Raw genomic sequence first — 19,500 nt, forward strand, 5'->3', positions numbered from 1 at the left:
ATTGGATGTAAAGTAAACACTTTTGTTTGAATTCTTTCATTTGGCATTCTTATAATGTTACCAAACCATCTAAACTGCTGCGCTTTAATAAGACATGTTTCATTCGCAATTAAATTTCGTTGCTGTAACGAATACGAAAAGCTTATTAAATAAAAATAATAATTTTCCTTACCAAGAAATCGTCCTAACATTGATACTCGCAACTCTTGATACTCGTATTATAATCGGTGGCGCTGCGATGATAAATTTTTGCCGTCAGCATTAATACTACGATAGGAAGATGAACGAAGATGATGAATTTTAATTGCATTGATAAATAATATTTAAATACGTATAAAATTAGGAGGAGCGTAGAATTATGACACCTAGTGTACTTTGAACCATATATTGCACTCTACTCCTCTCAATAGATCACCCAATAAACTCAGGATGGTACTAGGATGAGCTGAGCGTATGTGCTTCTCTTCTGTCCGTACGAAGTCTAAATGCTTACTTCTTCTTCTCCACATGATATCCCATTAGAGATAAGATAACTCTGAGTATAATTTAGGGATTCTGGTCTGTGCAGACGGCTTAGCAGCATGCAGGAAAGGCATGCTTCGAGTATTCTAAACTTGTCTTTAGAGAGAATAAAGCGATGCTTGAATCTTTTGTGGTTGCATCCTCCCAGTAAAGACTGAGAAATTAATTGAGAGTTATTTAATTGTTTTGTTGAACCTTTTGCTTTGAAAATTTTGGTACAAGGAGGCTCTATTTCAGCGCACACCAGTACATTCATAAATATATGCATATGTAATATGTATATTAGGGATGCCAATATTCAGGATTTTACATAACCCGGAACTTACGGGATCCTATTTTGCAATTTCCGAATATCGCATCCGTCGCGAAAGGTGGAGGTTCTTGATTTTGTAAAATTTATTGTCAAAAAGTTTAAACTCTTTGTTAAAAGTTTATTTATTATAGTATTTTAAATCAAAACATTAATTTCCTTATTAAGACATTGATAAATATTATTTATAAATAAGAAAAGCAAATATGAAACTTTACAAACTCCCATCTTTTTGTACCACAAATGCAAATATATTTTTTAGAAAAGCAACAACATAAAATATTTTAAATCACAGTTAGATATCGATATTAAATATATTTTATTCTATAGTAGTTACATATAATTTCTAATAAAAAAACATTATACTTCTATGTAAAAAACTAAAAATGCAAACGAATGATTTAAAATGCAAGCATCCAGTTTTAGCAGGCTGCCACTTAAATTAAACGATTTATAGATTTTGCTGCATTTAAATATATCAGCAAATTAGTTTTTAGTTTCAATTCCTGTTTGCTTTTATTAAAGTCTGATGTTAAAAAAATTAATGCAAAGAGGGTGTTACTCTCTAAGCCTGACCTAAAATTATTGCATTCATTAACCAGCAGATGAGAAATATAATTCCGCTTTAATACTTGTTGACTGAATTGATAGTAAAAATTTAAGTGTTTTCTACAGGTAGCATCTATCACCACCATTAGATAAAATATAATATAAAATAAAAATATAAGGTTAGGGAAAATCAAAACTACTTTCTTATCATACGGTTTCCTGCTTCAATGAAGTTTCCGAACTGTTAGTTAAAGCCCAACTTTGGTTATTATTTTTTCGCACTCCTAAAACACAATTCTGAAATACAAATTCAGCTGTCTTACAAAAATGGTGTTGCAAGTGCTTAAGCCAATGTTGCAAATAAAGCATTTCTTTCTGCATCTTTATGAGATGGAAATTTTACTAAATGCATCTGATATAAAAAAAATTATAGTCAACAAATTCGCTATATGAATTAACTAGTCCCGGGATTTTTGGGTTTAAAAAAGTTCGGTTTCTCGGGATCCCGTGGGTGCGGGATTGACATTCCTAATGTGCAGACGTACATATATACTCTCAATCAAATGATTTCAAAGCATTTTTGTGTTAGGTGAGAAAAAATTAATTGAAACGCATCCAAAATTTTCTTTTTTCAAAACGCATGATTTATGTGATGAAAATTTTACTAAATGCATCTGCTGTAAGTCATAAAAAAATTATTGTCAAAAATCTCGAGATTTTAATCAACTTGTCTCGGCATTTTCGGTATTCAAATCAGGTCCAAATTTTGGGATCCCATAGTCTCCCGACATATGTACATACATAGATATATTTTCATTCATATGATTTTGAAAATCATTTTTAGGGTTGTGTTAGTCAACAATTTTGCTGTTTGAATCAACTAGCCGCGGGATTTTCGGGATTAAAAAGGTCGGTATTTCGAGATCCCAAAGTTCCGGGATTGGCATCCCTAATGTGCATAAATATATTCTTATTCATACGATTTCAAAGCATTTTTTGTGTTAGATTAACTAAAAAAGTAAAAGTAAACATGAATACAATTTTGAAACAGCATCCCAATTTTTTTTGTTTTGCAAAATATGCAAATTGAAGTCAACATAAGCAATTGTTTTTTTTTTGTTTTTTTTTTTTTTTTGAGTTACATAAAAACAAAAACAATTGTATGCCACATTTTATTATTTAATTTTTGTGAACTTAACACGCACAGGCTACGTTATCGAAAGCAATGAAAAACAAATAAATTACCAAATAAACGTTTGTGTCACAAATAATAACCGCCACATAAGCTATGCAAATATATGTAATAATAAATAATAAATTCGTAAAGACAATCATCACAATCGCTACATTTAATAAGTCAATAAATTTATATCAAACGCTTAAATATTCATAAATTACCAACACAACTGCCGCCAATAAACGATGTGACGCTTCAACTGCAAAGCACATAACTACATACATATTTGTTTAAGTGTAATTACAGTCATGTAGAAGAGTAAATGCACTCGTTGTTCACTCAGTATTGCATTTTCTCGTACATTTTGTTGCATAGCGCTAAAAACACACAAAGCTTTCACAGAAAAAGCTCACCAATACACCGTTTCACTTGTTCAGCTTATTTGCGCTAGTTAGAAAGCTTAATACGCCGAATGTGACGAATGAAATTCCTCGCTTCCAAGTATCAAATATGACTTTTTCTGCAAAAACAAATGCCAGTAAATAGTTAAAAACTATTGAATATAAATCACAAACTTTTTAAACAAAAAAACAATTAAAAATATAGCCATAAACTTGAGTAACCATATAAGTGAAAATTTAAAAAAAACTACATTTAAATTATAAAATAAACACTTACCAATAATTTAAAAATTTTTTGCCTAGCAGTTGAATGAAATTTTACAGTTGTAGTTTTGCGCCTTTATCATCACTGCTGCTTAAACTGTTACTGCCTAGTTAAGAAAATTTTGATGATATGTAATTTTGGAACTACATACATTTTTTATATTCGTAAAAAACTTGAAAAAAAATTATTTTTATAAAACTATTATTTTACGAAACCATTTTGAAAAATTTTAAATTTTTTTATTTTTTATTTATTTTTGCCGCAGGAAAAATCTATGCAACAAAAACGATCACTGAATTTTTTACTCACAAAACTTTGTTGGCATATTTTTCTTTTTTTTTTTTGGCTTTTTGCAGGTTTAAGTTGGTATTTTGATTTCAAGTTGTTTAATTTTCAATTCTTCTACTATTAGATAATTTGCATGTGGTGTATGTCCAATATTTCTAGTTCATATAATGCTGAGCTGCATGCCCAAGTACTTAGATGAGCTGTATGTATAGAGCGCACAAATATATTTTCACAAAATTTTTATTCAACTATGACAATATACAATTTTAATATAATATATATTTTCTAAGCTTTTCAGTTCGCTACTTCATTTATGCCATTTTTGAACACTTATTGTTGTTTTATTACACAATGCAACAGTAAAAGTTATTCAGGAAAAAATTTCGTATACACGCGAAACTATAGATTTTATTTAGTAACGCTGCATATTCAGTTTTTGCTTATCGCAACTATTTATGATAACTTTTTGAGGCATTTAAAGTTTCCATGCACTAACTTAAAAAAAAGATTCAAAAACTTATACCCACTCTATGATATTAATATGGATATCAATCGAAACTATTGAAAAACATTGTGTTACTTTTCAACAGGATAAGCATAGTGCAGATAAGCATAGTGTTCCTTAGAATGTATTCTTTAAATTTCCCAAAAAATATTAAAAACTATCATATATTTAAATATCTTTTATGATGTAACACACACCTCAACCTCGTTCTACTTGCTGTTTCATAAAAACGTAAAAAAATAGTTGAACTTCCCCCTAAGAGATAAAGTATACGCAGTGGATACCTCTGTGTACGCTTCCGCTTTGAAATCTTAAAGACCTTCAAAGTATAATATTACCTTGATCAGAAAATGAAAAACCGAATATGCGCCATTACTATACATACATAGTTTCACGCGCATATGAAATGTTTCCTGGATAACGAAAATAGTGGTTTTTTGTCCCAAGTGAAGTCTTGAACCAATTTTGCCGCGTTCTTAATATAACACCTTACATTTGGTCAACAATCAAGTAGTTTTCTCGGTCCATCATCTTTTGAAGCTTAAGCAATAATCAAATTTTACATCTTGCATAATATCTTTAACTAGTCATGAAAAAACATAAAGGCAGACATATAACATAGTAAAACCTGTTAGGGTAGGTTAGGTTATGGTGGTAGTCGGTCTGTACGACCAACTCACTTAGACCTTACAGGTCCATTGAGATACTACTATGCGATACGTGAACCTCATACATTTTTCTTTGTGAAACCACTTTGGGGCTCTTATGAAGCGGATGATTGGTCCCATCTCCACGCCAAACAGTTCCGTAAGAGAATTGAAAAAATATTTACTTAGAAACCTGCTCGGATTTTAGTTAAGGCTGGACAATTGCAAAGGAAGTGTTCAACTGTCCTCTTCCTCATCTCTATAACTTCTACAATATTCTTGAGGGAAAACTCATAGTCTCAATGAGTGCCTGCCAAATAGGCAATGAGCGCTTATACAAGCCACGACCTTCGAGATATTCTCTCTTAAAAGGCTAAACAGTTCGGTTGTATTTTTCTAATTTATTAGCAGCCATAGTAACCTAGGCATATGCGTAACAATATGTCTTCATCTCCCCATACCCTATTGGTTCCTTGGATAATGTTATTCTTAATAATTAATTTGCTCATGGCTATAGGTAACTCAGTGGTACTTCTATCACTGAGCTATTGAAGAGTAATACCTTTCCTGGCTAACTCATCAACTGATCTTAAATACAACCCTGATATCATTTAGGGCTGCCCGGCATTCCTATACAATCTTTGATCTTAGTAAAGCTGCATTCATTGACTTGCCGGCCGTCTGGCTATCTGAGAAGATATTTATAGTAGTTGTTACGGTGTGTTAAGGTACACAGTTTTACCCCCTTTATGGCCAGGACTTTTGCCTGAGTCTAACGGATACTTCAAGTCCTTATTCCTTCGAAAAAAACCCATAGCTAACCTTATCGTCTACCTTGGAACCATCTGTATAGAAATTGAATTCCCCCATTCTCTCTCCAAGTAAAATATGTTACATTGTTAAGAACCTGGTGTAGTAGGTGTTTAGAAATGACAAAATAGTCAGTGAACATAATTTCGTATGACACACTGAGCAACTAATGGATACCCAAACCTTTGGACCAATTATCTCTAAAGAGTAATTTAAATGCATTATCCAAGCAACAATTTTCAATGAGTCAAAGCGAATAATAAAATGGATGGCGTAAATATCAAACAGCTGACAAGAAAAACTAAGCTTTTTTTTCAACAATAATCTTAAGTCCGTCCTGCTCTATGGCTGTGAAACTTGGCTAGTATTCAACAGAGTAACAAACGAAATTCAAACGTGTGTGAATCGCTGCCTTCGCCAAATTCCCCGTATCTGGTGGCGCGAAAACGGTTCTAAAATGTGGATCTACTCAGTGGATGTAATCAAAAGCCGATAAATATTGGGAATCGGGAATGAAAATGGCACTGGACAGGGCTACCTCATTACTGAAGGATACCACATTAATCGCCCAAGACAATTCGCTCATGAAAGAGTTATAAGAAAGCCATTTTTACAATTAAAACTTTTTTTATAACTAATATATTCTCAATGGCTCATAAAGTTCTTCTTAAATTCGTCAAGCTTAGGACCTCAAGTTCCAAGAAAGGCAGAGTAGAGTGCTCAAAGTTCTTTGAGTTAAAGGCAGAGCTCCAATAAATGCTTTGAAATTGCTTATTAATAGCTAGTTTCTAAAAAATAAATCAAATTGGGAAGGGCACTGAGGAAATTATTATAAAATAATGAAAATTCGCCTATAAGCTGGCGTTTCCCGCTACTGAGCATCGTCTTTCCGTTCGAGTAACAGTTCATATTGGCTACAATGCAGCTCAGCACCGAACCTTTACTGCACCAGGTTGCAGTTGAATCTCTGATCTCGTTCAGTTTCAAACTTCCTCATCCATTAGGTCCCAAGTCAAAGACACTTAGAGGTAAACTATATGGCTACTTTTAAAGGAAGATCCAACGAGCAAATTCTGCCTTAACTGCTCAACTTGCAAACAGCTTCTTAGGAAATAAAACTTAAGATAAGATGGTGAAAATTGGAAGCCAAGCTAAGTTTGTCGTATCTCGATCAGAAAAGATCACGGAAAAACATAACTACTACTCTCGGAACTCTAACATGGTCATTACATATAAAAAGGCGAGATCAGAAAGGCGACGACCCAAATGAGCAACGAAATCGAGCTCAACCCCATACATATATTTTATCAATTTTTTGAAACTTTTCTGGTGAATATTTAATGTTTGACTTTCAACTGACCCCACAAGGTCATATGAACAACGAAATCGACCCCAAATCCAAAAACGTTTATTATCAATTTTTTGGAACTTTTCTGGTGAAATTTCTATTTGACCTTGAACTGACCCCACAAAGTCAAATGAACACCGAAATCCAACTCAACTCCAAAGACGTATATAATAAATTTTTTGGGTGGGAAACAAGCTCTTCAGAGGCACTGATTGGTGCGTGGTATACCTACTACCTATACTTATATTTTGACAGCTGGATGTCATTGATAACTTTGGCAGCTGATGAAACATAACAATTGGGAAAACTATCATAGATAGCTGGTCGCCTTTTATCACAGCGGTTTATCTATCATAATTTGTTAGTGTAAGTGTACCGATGTGATTCTAGCTGCCTACCTTTCTACCTGGAAACCGTCTTTGTAATCCCTCTGAAGAATGAACGGAGAATTACTGCTTACTCTCGAATCTCCATCTCAATTAAATTTTCTGGTGCATTATTTTTATCATTTTCATTTTCACAAATTTATTGCATGAAACTAAATTACATTACTTTTGTCTAAGTAAAGTTGCATGCAATTTTTTTCTATTATTGCAAGTGTTTGAAAAACATCTCTCACACCAATATACATACAAGATCTAACCTCTACTATCATTATCATATTTTACTAATTAATTATGCTTATCTGTAGCTCATTAGTATGTACAATATAACCAATAACTAACTCACTTGTATGAATTAAATAAATAAAACTATATACATATAAATATCTAAAAATAATTACACTTTAAATTAAAAAAAAATTACTTTACGTATTTTGTATGAATTAATTAATTATTATCCTTCAAAATTAAAGCTAAAAGACATTTACTAATGTGATTTTCCTTTTCATTTTTAATTTACCTGTACAAATTTAATTTTGAAAACAACTTCGAAAATCACTGGATATCATCGCTCTGTAAAATCAGGCACCTATTTCAATTGCATCATGTTTATGGTGGCATCATCGGTGGTGCTGACGGTTGTTGTACTCAACTATCATCACCGCACGGCGGATATACACGAAATGCCGCCATGGGTGAGTAGATGAAGGAATAAGCAAAATTGAGCGAGGGATAAAGCTTGATAAAGCTTTTGTGTGAAGCTCTTAAACATAGCAGTTTTCAAATAGTTTTATATTTTAGTTTAGTTAAATTATTTAGTTAAATTAAAAATATTATATTTCGCACAAATATTTAACACTCCACTTCCATTAGATTAAATCCGTTTTCCTGCAATGGCTGCCATGGATTTTACGTATGGGTCGCCCCGGCCGTAAGATCACACGAAAAACAATATTACTAAGCAATCGCATGAAGGAATTGGAATTAAAGGAACGTTCTTCCAAATCACTACTAGCCAATGTGCTGGATATCGATGATGATTTCCGGCATACGATCTCCGGCTCGCAAACGGCGATCGGTTCATCAGCGTAAGTACAGATGAACTCAGCGAAATGCAATTACCTAACAAAAATTCGAACTGACTAGAAAGACCAAACAAAGGCCAAGCATACATACTTTCGAAAAAACTTTAATTTTACTCCACACAGAATCGCACCCCCACATAACTACTAAACATTTTCAACACCTAACGGTTCCTATTGCTGATTTGTACTGATTTCCCTTTCAAGCAGAATTTTGTATATTTTTTTTTCAAAACCTTCAGTTTATCATACCGATTTGTTCGCTTTACAGAAGCTTCGGTCGCCCCACAACGGTGGAGGAGCATCACAATACAATAGGTTGCAATCATAAAGATTTGCATTTGATTCTTAAAGAATTGCAATTCATAACGTCGCGCATGCGTAAGGAAGATGATGAGGCGGAATTGATAAGCGATTGGAAATTCGCGGCAATGGTTGTGGATAGGTGAGTAGCAAGAACTTTTTTTTAACTCTTTGGTAGTAATAAATGGTTTATTGACGGTTACGGTCGATTCTCAATCAATTATCTATGGAGTCTGGAATCTTTTAGCAAAATATGCAAGTATTTTTTTAGTATTTAATAATAAGGAATGTTTTTAGTTGATTGTAGTCGATTATTTTCAATTATTTTTGGAATCTGAAACCTATACAGCATTATATGCTCACTTTTGCAGATAATGAAGTTTTTTTTAACTAAAGGTTTTCCAATAAGAGGTGTTATTTTGATATTCAAAGAAAAATGTTATTTTTTAATATTAATAATCGGAGGTTTATTTCGTTATAAAGAGGAAAGTATGCCGTTAATAGTGGAAAATAACATCAGGCAAATGACCACCATGAAATTTTCCATAACCGAATTGCAAAGTGACTGCCATACGTCCTCGATAGCCGAATTCCATCTTTGAGGTCTTGAATCGACCCTGGGCTGTTGGCGTATACCTTCTCTTTCACGTGGCTCCAAAGAAAAAAGTCACAAGGTGCTAAATCACAGATCTCGGTGGCTAATTGTGATCACCTCTTCGAGAGATAACACGGTCCGGAAACTTTCCCCGTAAAAGATCAATGGTTTCGTTGCTTGTGTGGCCCGTAGCGTCGTCTTGTTGAAAATAAACGTTGTCCAGATCAATATCATCAAATTCCGGCCATAAAAAATCGTTAGTAATCTCTCGATAGTGCAATCCAATTAAAAAAAACACCTTTTTTTGTAAAACCCGTTATTAAAAAGTTCATTATTTTTTGTGGGATACAGCGGATAATTATCGATTACCTAAGGAATCTAAAACTTACACCCCTCTTACACTCCTTTGCTGGGTGTTTGGTCACGCTCTTCCTCACATTTCTTGATGTTTTCCACAAATGAAGAGACCTACAGTTTCTTTCCGCCTTCTAACGGCAGATGGTTTTTTTTATGAAGAGCTTTGTCATGACAGAAATACTCTTAGAGTTTTGCCATTATCTCCCGAGAAGCGACCGTCATTAGAAAAAACTGTGTCTTTGAATTGGTATTCGTGCCCGGAGTTTCGAACCTGTGAACTTCCGAATGGTAATCACGAACCAACGCATTCGGCTACGGTGATAGCCTTTTTTTTGTGGTAATTATTTATTAAGAACACATTTTTTTGACGATTATAGTCGATAATCTTCGATTATTTAAAGATCTGGGACTGATATGTAAAATAACGGTCATGAAATGTAAAGGATCTTTCAAAAGTCGCACCTAGGTGCTGTTTTAAAATAAAACATTTAAAAATTTAGATTCTTAGAAAAATTTAGATTCTGAAGAATTACATCATTTATAGTACATATCCACCATCAGGACGTCTTCTGGTAAAGTCCGCCAAAGTGTCAATTCATGAATGCCTAATTGTTGAAAACGGCGAGATATCAATGTTGAAGCAGCATTCTTTTCAACAGCCTTATTTTCAACAGAACATCAAATTTTTGGTGTGCCAGTACTTTTCCTATCCTCAACAGCACCAGTTTCTTGAAACTTCTTTACCAACTTTTGAATCGTCAACTCATTCGGTCTATCCTGAACTTTGCGATATATTATTATTGAAGATCAACCATTTTCATAATAAGTTTCAATGACTTTAACGCATTGTTTATCGTGTGGAGTTGTACATTTGTGAACTTGACAAAAGTCAAAGATGGCATAAAAAAGATACCGCTTACGAATTATTCACTACTGACATGCAGGCGTCACTTTTGAAAGACCGTTTACTAATGCAAATTTTTAGTGACAAGATGGTTTCTAGAAATGGATCAGTATAGTGGTTTCCATTGCCCCAAGACCCTTTATTTACGTAAATTGAGAGAAGAAAAAAATTCGTGTTCGACGATAGAAACATAGAGGCGCTCTCCTCATAGAATTGTTGTCAAAAATTTCAGGCCTATTATTAGTTCCGTTGGAGATCCCGATGTGACAACGTCATTGAAAATTGTATATATAATTGTTTGCCTGTAAAATATGGATTAAATCTCGCTAGATCGACCAATTCGACCACTGCGTGTCGCCTTATAGCTCCTTGCACCGTTCTTAGGTTCCACGATCCTAATCTTTTGTTGCGTTTATGGGCATGATGAATTTGTATTCCTCTTATATCAATTCAAATATAATATAATACTTGAATTTATACGATTTCTGAAATTTTTAGGCTTGCATAACTTAGAACACCAGAAGAAAAAAAATGTGCCGAGTTATTACTTTTTAACTACAAATTTGTGCCAAAGATGGGTGTGTGCTGACACAATTTATGCAATTTTTGACCCATTTGTCGACTTCCACTACCATAATTTAGCCAATATCGCCAATCTTTCAATCGCGACTGACCTTAAGCACGCCTTGTCCGCCCTTTATGCGGTTTATGTTAAATGCAAATTGTCACACAAACAGGCACAGATATCAAATGTATTCGAATAAGTAATACGCAAAATTAATTGGCGCTGCTCCAGTGTTGCAAATTATCGTGATATGCGATGCAAATAACTTTTCAAGCTCGCAATTAAATCTTACTTAGTTTATTTATGACAAATGACATCTCTTAATTAAGAAACAAGTAATATTAAATGTAATTTGTGCATAATTGAACATTGCACAAAAACATTAACATATTTACGAGTATTTTGTAGTTGATGTACGTATAATGCTATTGTAAAGTACAACAAATGAGTATAGGTATATAAATGAGTATGTACACTGAAGAGCAAAACTGTAACAAAATGTAATACTTTCTATTTCAACACATTTTTTTTAGACATGTTTTAACAAATCAAATATTTTTTTTGCATAACTTTATTGGCATGTATGTACTCTCTCTCTCAAACCGGTTTGGTGTCAATGCAACAACAACAACACTAGTAGCAAGCAATAATGCAAATAAAGACAAATGTTACAGTTTTGCACTCAACCCATTTTTTATTTTTTACAATAAATAAAATAAATATTAATAAGATGTCCAATATCCTTTGGATTTTTTCAGCTCGTGGATACGATTGGGCATACTTCGTGTATACCTCAAGACAAAGTCAGTCGGAATAGCATCCCATACATCGCGTGTTCGCTCCCACAGCTCATTAACTCCACTGGGCGGACTTCAATATTCGGCAAGCTTCGATTTTACATGACTCCATAAATTTTCGATTGGGTTCATGTCCGGTGATTGTGGAGGTCACTTCAAGTTACGAAATTTTTGGCGTTGCATCCAATTTCGTACAACATATGCGGTGTGCTTAGGGTCATTGTCTTGCTGAAAAATTACTTTTTCAGCAGCAAGACCCATACTTTCCACTACACATGGCAGATTTTGTTGCAATATGGCCAGGTATTCCTCTTTCCGCATTATACCGTCTATTCGTACTAAAGGACCCACACCATTTTTGGAAATGCAGCCCCACACCATAATGGAGCCACCACCATGTTTTACTGTCTGCTTGATGTGATGTGGCTGGACTGCATTTGGGTCTTTAACCCAATACCGGGCCCGACCATCTGACTGAAATCGATTGATTTTGGTTTCATCAGACCAAATAACCTGCAATCGTTTTGAAATTTTATGAAAAAAGGTCTTTTATAATCCATTTATAAAGACGTACCTGATCCCAATCTTCAACTGTCCAGCTTTGGTGAGCCGCAACAAAATCCCGCCTCAACCGCACATGTCTTTTTGTCAGCATTGGCTTGATTTTCTTCTCCGCTGCCTTTAGCCCCAGTTTTGACAGGCTGTGCCTGGCTGTCCACTGACTGGCATCAATATCCAGCATCTTTAGTGCTTCTTTGGGAGTGACCGCCTTGCTGCTTGTTACCAAATTTGCTAGATGGCGGGCATCGCGGTCGCTTATCTTCCTTGGCCGGCCTCCTTTGTTACTGGGAACAGCGTCTGGTACATTTTTCCGCAGCCTTTGCACAGCCATGTGGCTCACTTCGAATTTTTTAGCTATTTTTCTTATAGACTCGCCCTTCTTCAGCAAATCAATTATTTGGCGTTGTACTTCCCGATTTAACATTTTGTCTTATTCACGGTCACGTTTATAATAATTAAAAATCCACCAAAGATATAATTACGAGAAAAATAACGGAAAATTTGAAAATTAAGAGTGAGTGCAAAACTGTAACATTTGTCTTTATTTGCATTATTGCTTGCTACTAGTGTTGTTGTTGTTGCATTGACACCAAACCGGTTTGAGAGAGAGAGTACATACATGCCAATAAAGTTATGCAAAAAAAATATTTGATTTGTTAAAACATGTCTACAAAAAAATGTGTTGAAATAGAAAGTATTACATTTTGTTACAGTTTTGCTCTTCAGTGTATATATGTACGAGTACAGAGCACCATGAGTTTGATTACATTCAGGAAAGGTTTTTTAGGTAATCGTTAGTGCATAGTAGATATGAATTCTTAGTTACGTTATTAAAATTTTCACATTATTTGCTTTAATTGAAACACCAATCAATGAAATTAGTAAAATAATTAATTTATTAAAAGTTGGGAGGACTATTCTGCAAATTCGACTGGACTCTTAGACCGAGTTTTTCGGTGCCAGTATTTTTTTGTTTGTTTTTTTTGGGAGGAGGTGGAAATCAAAATGTCAGAATGATCTCAGAGGTGCCCATCAATGGTATGTGGGGCACGCTCTTACTAATACTATAACAATCCTCCTTTTTACTATAAAATACCTCCTTCACAATTCGAAAAAATACTACTAACGAAGCAAAATAATAGTCAAATTACAAAAGATTTAGGCGAAAGGGAAAGTTATGCATTAATATTTTGTTGAAAATTCTTTTTGCAAAGCGCCTTTGCATTGGCATTATTAAACCTCTACAACATTCAACAGGAATGGGTTTCCAAGCTGCATTTACCTTTTCAAATAACTGATCCATATTTCTTACATTCTGTTTCCTGAGTGTATTTTTTACGTCGTTACGATGTTCTATTGGATTTAAATCGGGACTCAAAGATGCCCAATCCAGAACAGTGATCGAAATGTCTTCGAATAACGTTTTTGAAACATGAGAAGTGAAAGTCTTGTTGAAATTTTCATATCACCGGTAAGTCCGTATGTAAGGTAGCATTACATTTTGAAGTATCTGACCATACTTGACCGCATCCATTTTACCTTAATATGGCCCGACACCATTCAACGAAGAGCAGCCCCACACCATTATTGAGCCTCCCCCGTGCTTTATGATTGGTGAGCGAACTTAGGGTTGAATGCTGCTCGTTTTGACCGCCGCAGGTACTTCCTACCATCTGGACCAACTCTAATTATTTTTGTTTCATCGCTGAATAAAATATAACGCCACTGGTTTTGGGTTCAGGATATGTGTACTCGAGCAAACCCACTTCGGCGTTGTCGTTGCGATGCTATTACCAATGGCTTCTTTCGTGCCAATCGACCGTAAAGCTAAGCCTCTACCAATCGAAACGTGACTATTGTTTTCGTTACTGGCTTTTCCAGGTGCACGAATTTCTCGATGGATGTCAGTACATCTCTCTGCGCTCTTCCTGGGATCGTATTTGAACAATCTAGCGGTCATTCTATCAACCTTCAAAGTAGTATTTTACGCTTTTCTTTTTCTGGAAACGTTTTCTGTTGTTTTATACTCGGGAAAATATTTCAAAGCATCTTTTTTTTAAACGTTTAATTGTGTTGAAATATCACTGGTATATCTGGTTGAAGGTTATAAAAAGTGTTTATAATGATAAATTTGAGGCGAGTTCATCTTCCATGTACAAAGTGGCTCAAAATTAATCACCCTTTTGAAAAATTAATGAGCGTCGTACGTCACTCAACTTTGACATTTGTGAATTAGATAGCTGCAGTATACACATAGACTAGTAATGGGGAGCGTAAAGGTCAAAATATAGGTTTCCATCACTCAAAATCATTATTTTTTATTTAGTAAAAAATTTATTAAAAAATAAAATTGGTTGATTAATTTTGCGCCTCCTTGTATATGTGTTAACAGCGTGTCATTTCCACAATCATCGAACTAACTCGACCTCAGCTAATCAGATCTTGAAGAAATTTAAATTGTTATTGATGTAAGAACTATCGATATCGATAACTATGGTTTAACACCTGAGAATGGCGGAATGTGTTGATATTTCTGAGCAACGTCAGAGGAACGTTTCCAAATTGTAGAAATTTACTTAAAACAAAAATAAATCTGTTCGCGAAGCTCATAGAGCACTGACGGCATTCAGCGGTACTTATTTCCTTCGAAATGAGGCAGGAACTGTCGTTACGGTGAGTGGCGAGCGCTATCGAGCCATGTTGACTGAATTTTTGTTCCCAAAAACTAATCAGCTAAACATTGACGACATTTGGTTTCAATAAGACAGCGCAAGTGGCCGCACAGCGCGCTTGACAATCGATTTATTGCAAACTCAATTTGGTGACAACTTTCTTTCCAGAAGTGATCCTGTTCACTAGCCCCTCGTTCGGGCGATTTAACGCCTCTGGATTACAAACCAGCAACTCTTGAAGCATTGGAAGCCAATATACAAAACACCATTGATGCCATACGGCCAGATTTATTGGAAAAAGAATGGAGCTTCTATTACATATGCCGGATATCGTATTCAAAAAAATTATCTACCAGTTCAATGAAATTATCATCAAGTTTATTATAAAAAAAAATCATTCCAACAATATTTCTGTTTTGTATTACCATTTTAAGTTCTCAGGCTATTACACCCATGGCTAACACCCAATATTAAAAGATTCCACTACTAGTTAATAAGTGTCACTTTCAATACTTTTCAACCAACCTGTACATACATATGTATGTAACAGTGACGATAACATAACTCCATTCGCTGAGCTACATCGAGTAAAGCTCAACAACAGCTTGCCAAATTTATTGCGATGTACACACATACAATACATTCTTGTACATAAATACCTGCCTGCGTAAATGGCACTTATAGTGGACTTACGGATCACTTGCAAATTCGTATCCGAAATCCGTCGTAAGCAATTCACTTTACGCAATTGCAGTCCTTTTGGATTCACTTAACGGTACACATGTTGTGGTGGTTTCTTCTTAATACCTGTAACTTTGAAAACATTTTCAGGCTCATGCGAGTAATCGACTTAGACGTCTTAGTTGCAGTCCACCTCTTGCGCCGACTTAGGCACCAATAGCTGTATGTGTGACCCCATAATATTTATTTATCAGGATGTAAGTGTATTATATAAGTGTAAATGTACTTGTATTGCTTGCTATGTGTAGATCTGTGGTACGAACATTCGATTATCTATAATTTGCCGCACATAAGTAAATACATACGTTTGTATGTATATTTATTAAATAATATTGAAAATGGTCAGTGGCAAATCGACGCTTCCTCTTGCCTTTATTCGTTTATGCCTGTCGGGATCCATTAACATTGGCACAGAGCTCCTTTTGAGCATTTAAAGATTAGTATTGGCTTTACTGTCACTTATGGCTTCGATTATCACAAACCAATGGATACATGTAGCTGTATGTATGTACGTCCATAAGGCTGAAAATACTTTGACACCGATTGGCAACTGGACTCTTGCAAAAAGATCCCTTTTGAACAATTTCATTCAATTGAGCGATTAATTGCCTTAGTGAAATGTATAGCGCATATTAACAGAAAATCTGTAATATTTAATTGGTGTGCACGTGATACAACTCCTACATACGTAAACTTGTGCAAGGTGGCGCAAAATCAATAATCCTATCGGAGGATTTATGATTTTCTCTTATGGCGTCGTACGTCAATTTGTGTATTTGACACTTATTAAGCAGACAACTGCAGTACACAAACAAACCAGTAAAGGAGCACGTAAAGGTACAAAAAAGTACCGGGAATTGTTCATAAAAACGCAAAATAATTGTTTAATCATCAAAATTTATTTTGCCGCCTTCAATAGGCCATTCGAAGCAATACACATGTGCCAACGATTAGTTCAGTCATCAAAGCATCTTTTAAACGTGTTTGAAGTGATCTTCTTAGACTCCTAGCGAATTCTCTTCAATGGCCTCTATCTATTCAAAGCGGCGTACGCGGAGTGGAAATTTAAGCTTTGGGAAATGGAAAAAGTCACAGGAGGCTAAATACGGTGAATACATTGGTTGTTTGATGATATTTGTCGAGTTTTTGGTCAAAAACGTGTTCACAATATGAGACTTGTGAAACGGTGCGTTATCATGGTCCAAGATCCATGAGCTTTCTTTCCACAAATTGGATCATTTCCTATGCAAATTCTCTCTCAAACCTCGCATAACTTCCAAATTATATTTTTTATTTACCGTAGAACCATTTGGAACGAACTCCGAGTGCGCAACACCATGATAATCAAAGAAAATGAATAGCATTACTTCCACTTTTGACCGACTTTGATGTGGTTTTTTGGGTTTCGGCTCATGTGGAAAGCGCAATTCAGCTGCCTGTTGACTAGTTTGCATGTCAAACTCATGTACCCACGTCTCTTCACCTATTATGATGCGCTGGATAAACGTTGGGTCCGAATTCACTTGTTCAGCCACCTTCTTCCGATGATTTTTTTTAAAGAAACTCAACTCTCTTGGAACAAGTCGAGCAGCCTCGCGACTCATGCCCAATTGATGGTGTAAAATGTTACGAATTGATTCGTGAGACACGCTAAGGTCACTTAAATGATGGTTTTCTAGCACTATTTATTTGACTTTGTCGACGTTTTCATCCGTTGAAGACGTTGATGGGTGACCAGATCGGGGCAAATCTTCCACGACTTCTAGGAGCTCTGCATAAGCCTTATACCACTCGTTGACCCATGTTTTTGATAAAGCACACTAGCCAGAAGCTTTCTGCAACATTTTCAATGATTCGACACACAAAATCCCATTCAAACACTCAAAATTTAAGACAAATTCTTTGTGCGATATTTTTATCCATAGTGAAAATCGTAGAGCACAGGCCAAAAACAAACAAATTGCGCGGCGCGCTTTTTAAATGAACAATTCCCGATGTTTTCATTTACAGAATGTACTTATATAAAGATTTCCATAACTCAAAATTAGTTTTCTTAACTAAATTGACTGATTACTTTTGTGCCACCTTCTATATTTTACTCATACAAGTAATAGCATACGCGTTAGAATACGCATTAGGTCACTCATAACTACCTGGTTCCCGCAGCTTCGCTTGTGTATAAAATGAAACACTTGTGACCGATTTTAACAATCGGTTTTAAAACTTGTCAACTTTTTTAAATTCAAAAAGCCTCTTCGATTCGCCACGCGTTTGCAATTACAGTAGGTTCTGTTTCTATGCGGTAGATACGTTCCGCAAGAAACAGCATAAAAAAACAGCATAAAAAAAGCTACTAGTTCTATAGTAAAACTATAGATACGTTTCAAAAGTGCTAAAACCGCATAAATCTGAAATAATGCAATAAAATCGCATAAAAAAGGGCACTAGTCCCATAGATACGTTCCATAGACCGCATGAATCTGAAATAATTAAATAAAATCGCATAAACAAAATATTGTAATTTTGAAAATTATATCTTTATTTAAGAAACGTCAGAATCGAAAAATAAATTTAAGTCAGAAATAGAATCAGACAATACCCACATGTTGCGCGTTCGTTTAGGATTTGGCGTAAAATCACTTTCGTCACTTGAGGAAATGTACACGTCTGATCTAGATAGTTATGCAGGCGGTTCCATACTTGTAGGGTTAGCATTTCTGATGTAATCTGTGATGAGTTTTTGCTTAGCTGGTTTAGAATCTTGTTTATATGTATGTGCAATTCCCGATAGGTCGACATGCATTTTGTAATTAAAAAAAACACCGCACTATTTCAAAACCGCATAAAAACAGAACCTACTGTATAATTAATTATAATATATTACGAGAAGAACTGTAGTAAACTTAAACGATTTTTAACAATAAGTAAATAATCATTAGAAATAATTAAAGTTTGGATGAAAATTTAATAGCGACTTTGTATTAAATAAAATGATAGATTTTATTAGATAAGTTTTAGCCGCATGAGAACTATTGATGGCAAGCCGTATTGACATTTCTGTTCAGTAAAAGGTTCTTCTAAATTGTGGAAATTTACTTCGAAAAAAAAAAAAAAAAAAATTTGCTCGCGAATTTCATAGAGCGAAGTGTGGAAGAAGATGCCGAAATGTCGATTCGTCTTTGTTTTCAACTTGTTGGCAGCTATACGGAAAATTTTACGTAAGGATTTTGGACAACGTGTCTATGAAGTTCAGCTCATGCACGAAATGAAGCCAAATGACCATTATTTGCTTCACATTTTTGCTGATAGCACTCAGTTAGATTTCTTATTTAGATGCATTGGAAAAAGTTGTCACAGTTGTCGAATGAACCATATAACTCGGAGTCGCGGCGGCCATATGCCGGATATTGTATTCAAATAGTAAATGCCATGAAATTAACTACCAGATTATAATAAAAAATATTAATTCCATCAATATTACTTCCATCGAAGACGAATGGGTTTGTGCGTGACCACCATTCGGAAATATGTAGATTCGAATCTCTGTGCATGAAACATCAAAATGATAGAAAAAGTTTTTTCTAATAGCGGTCTCCCGTCGGCAGGCAATGGCAACCCTGCGAGGGTTTTTCTGCCATAAAAAATATCTGCCGTGCGGAGTCGGCTTAAAACTGTAGTTACCTCTATTTTGTGGAACAATATAAAGACGCACGTCACA

The 19,500-nt window shown here is 34.9% G+C and overlaps 1 protein-coding gene across 1 annotated transcript in view; it reads left to right on the top strand.

The window, feature by feature from the left end:
• The window catches only part of LOC128864676 (neuronal acetylcholine receptor subunit alpha-7), a 323,769-nt gene that overhangs the window by 298,950 nt on the left and 5,319 nt on the right, over positions 1-19,500 (top strand). Inside the window, exons 9-11 of the mRNA XM_054104429.1 lie at positions 7,791-7,900; positions 8,079-8,293; positions 8,559-8,732. Of these exons, the coding sequence (XP_053960404.1) occupies positions 7,791-7,900; positions 8,079-8,293; positions 8,559-8,732 (499 nt within the window). The remainder of the gene's footprint in view (positions 1-7,790; positions 7,901-8,078; positions 8,294-8,558; positions 8,733-19,500) is intronic.

The sequence above is a fragment of the Anastrepha ludens genome, chromosome 5 (assembly GCF_028408465.1).
Source record: "Anastrepha ludens isolate Willacy chromosome 5, idAnaLude1.1, whole genome shotgun sequence".
NCBI lineage: Eukaryota > Metazoa > Arthropoda > Insecta > Diptera > Tephritidae > Anastrepha > Anastrepha ludens.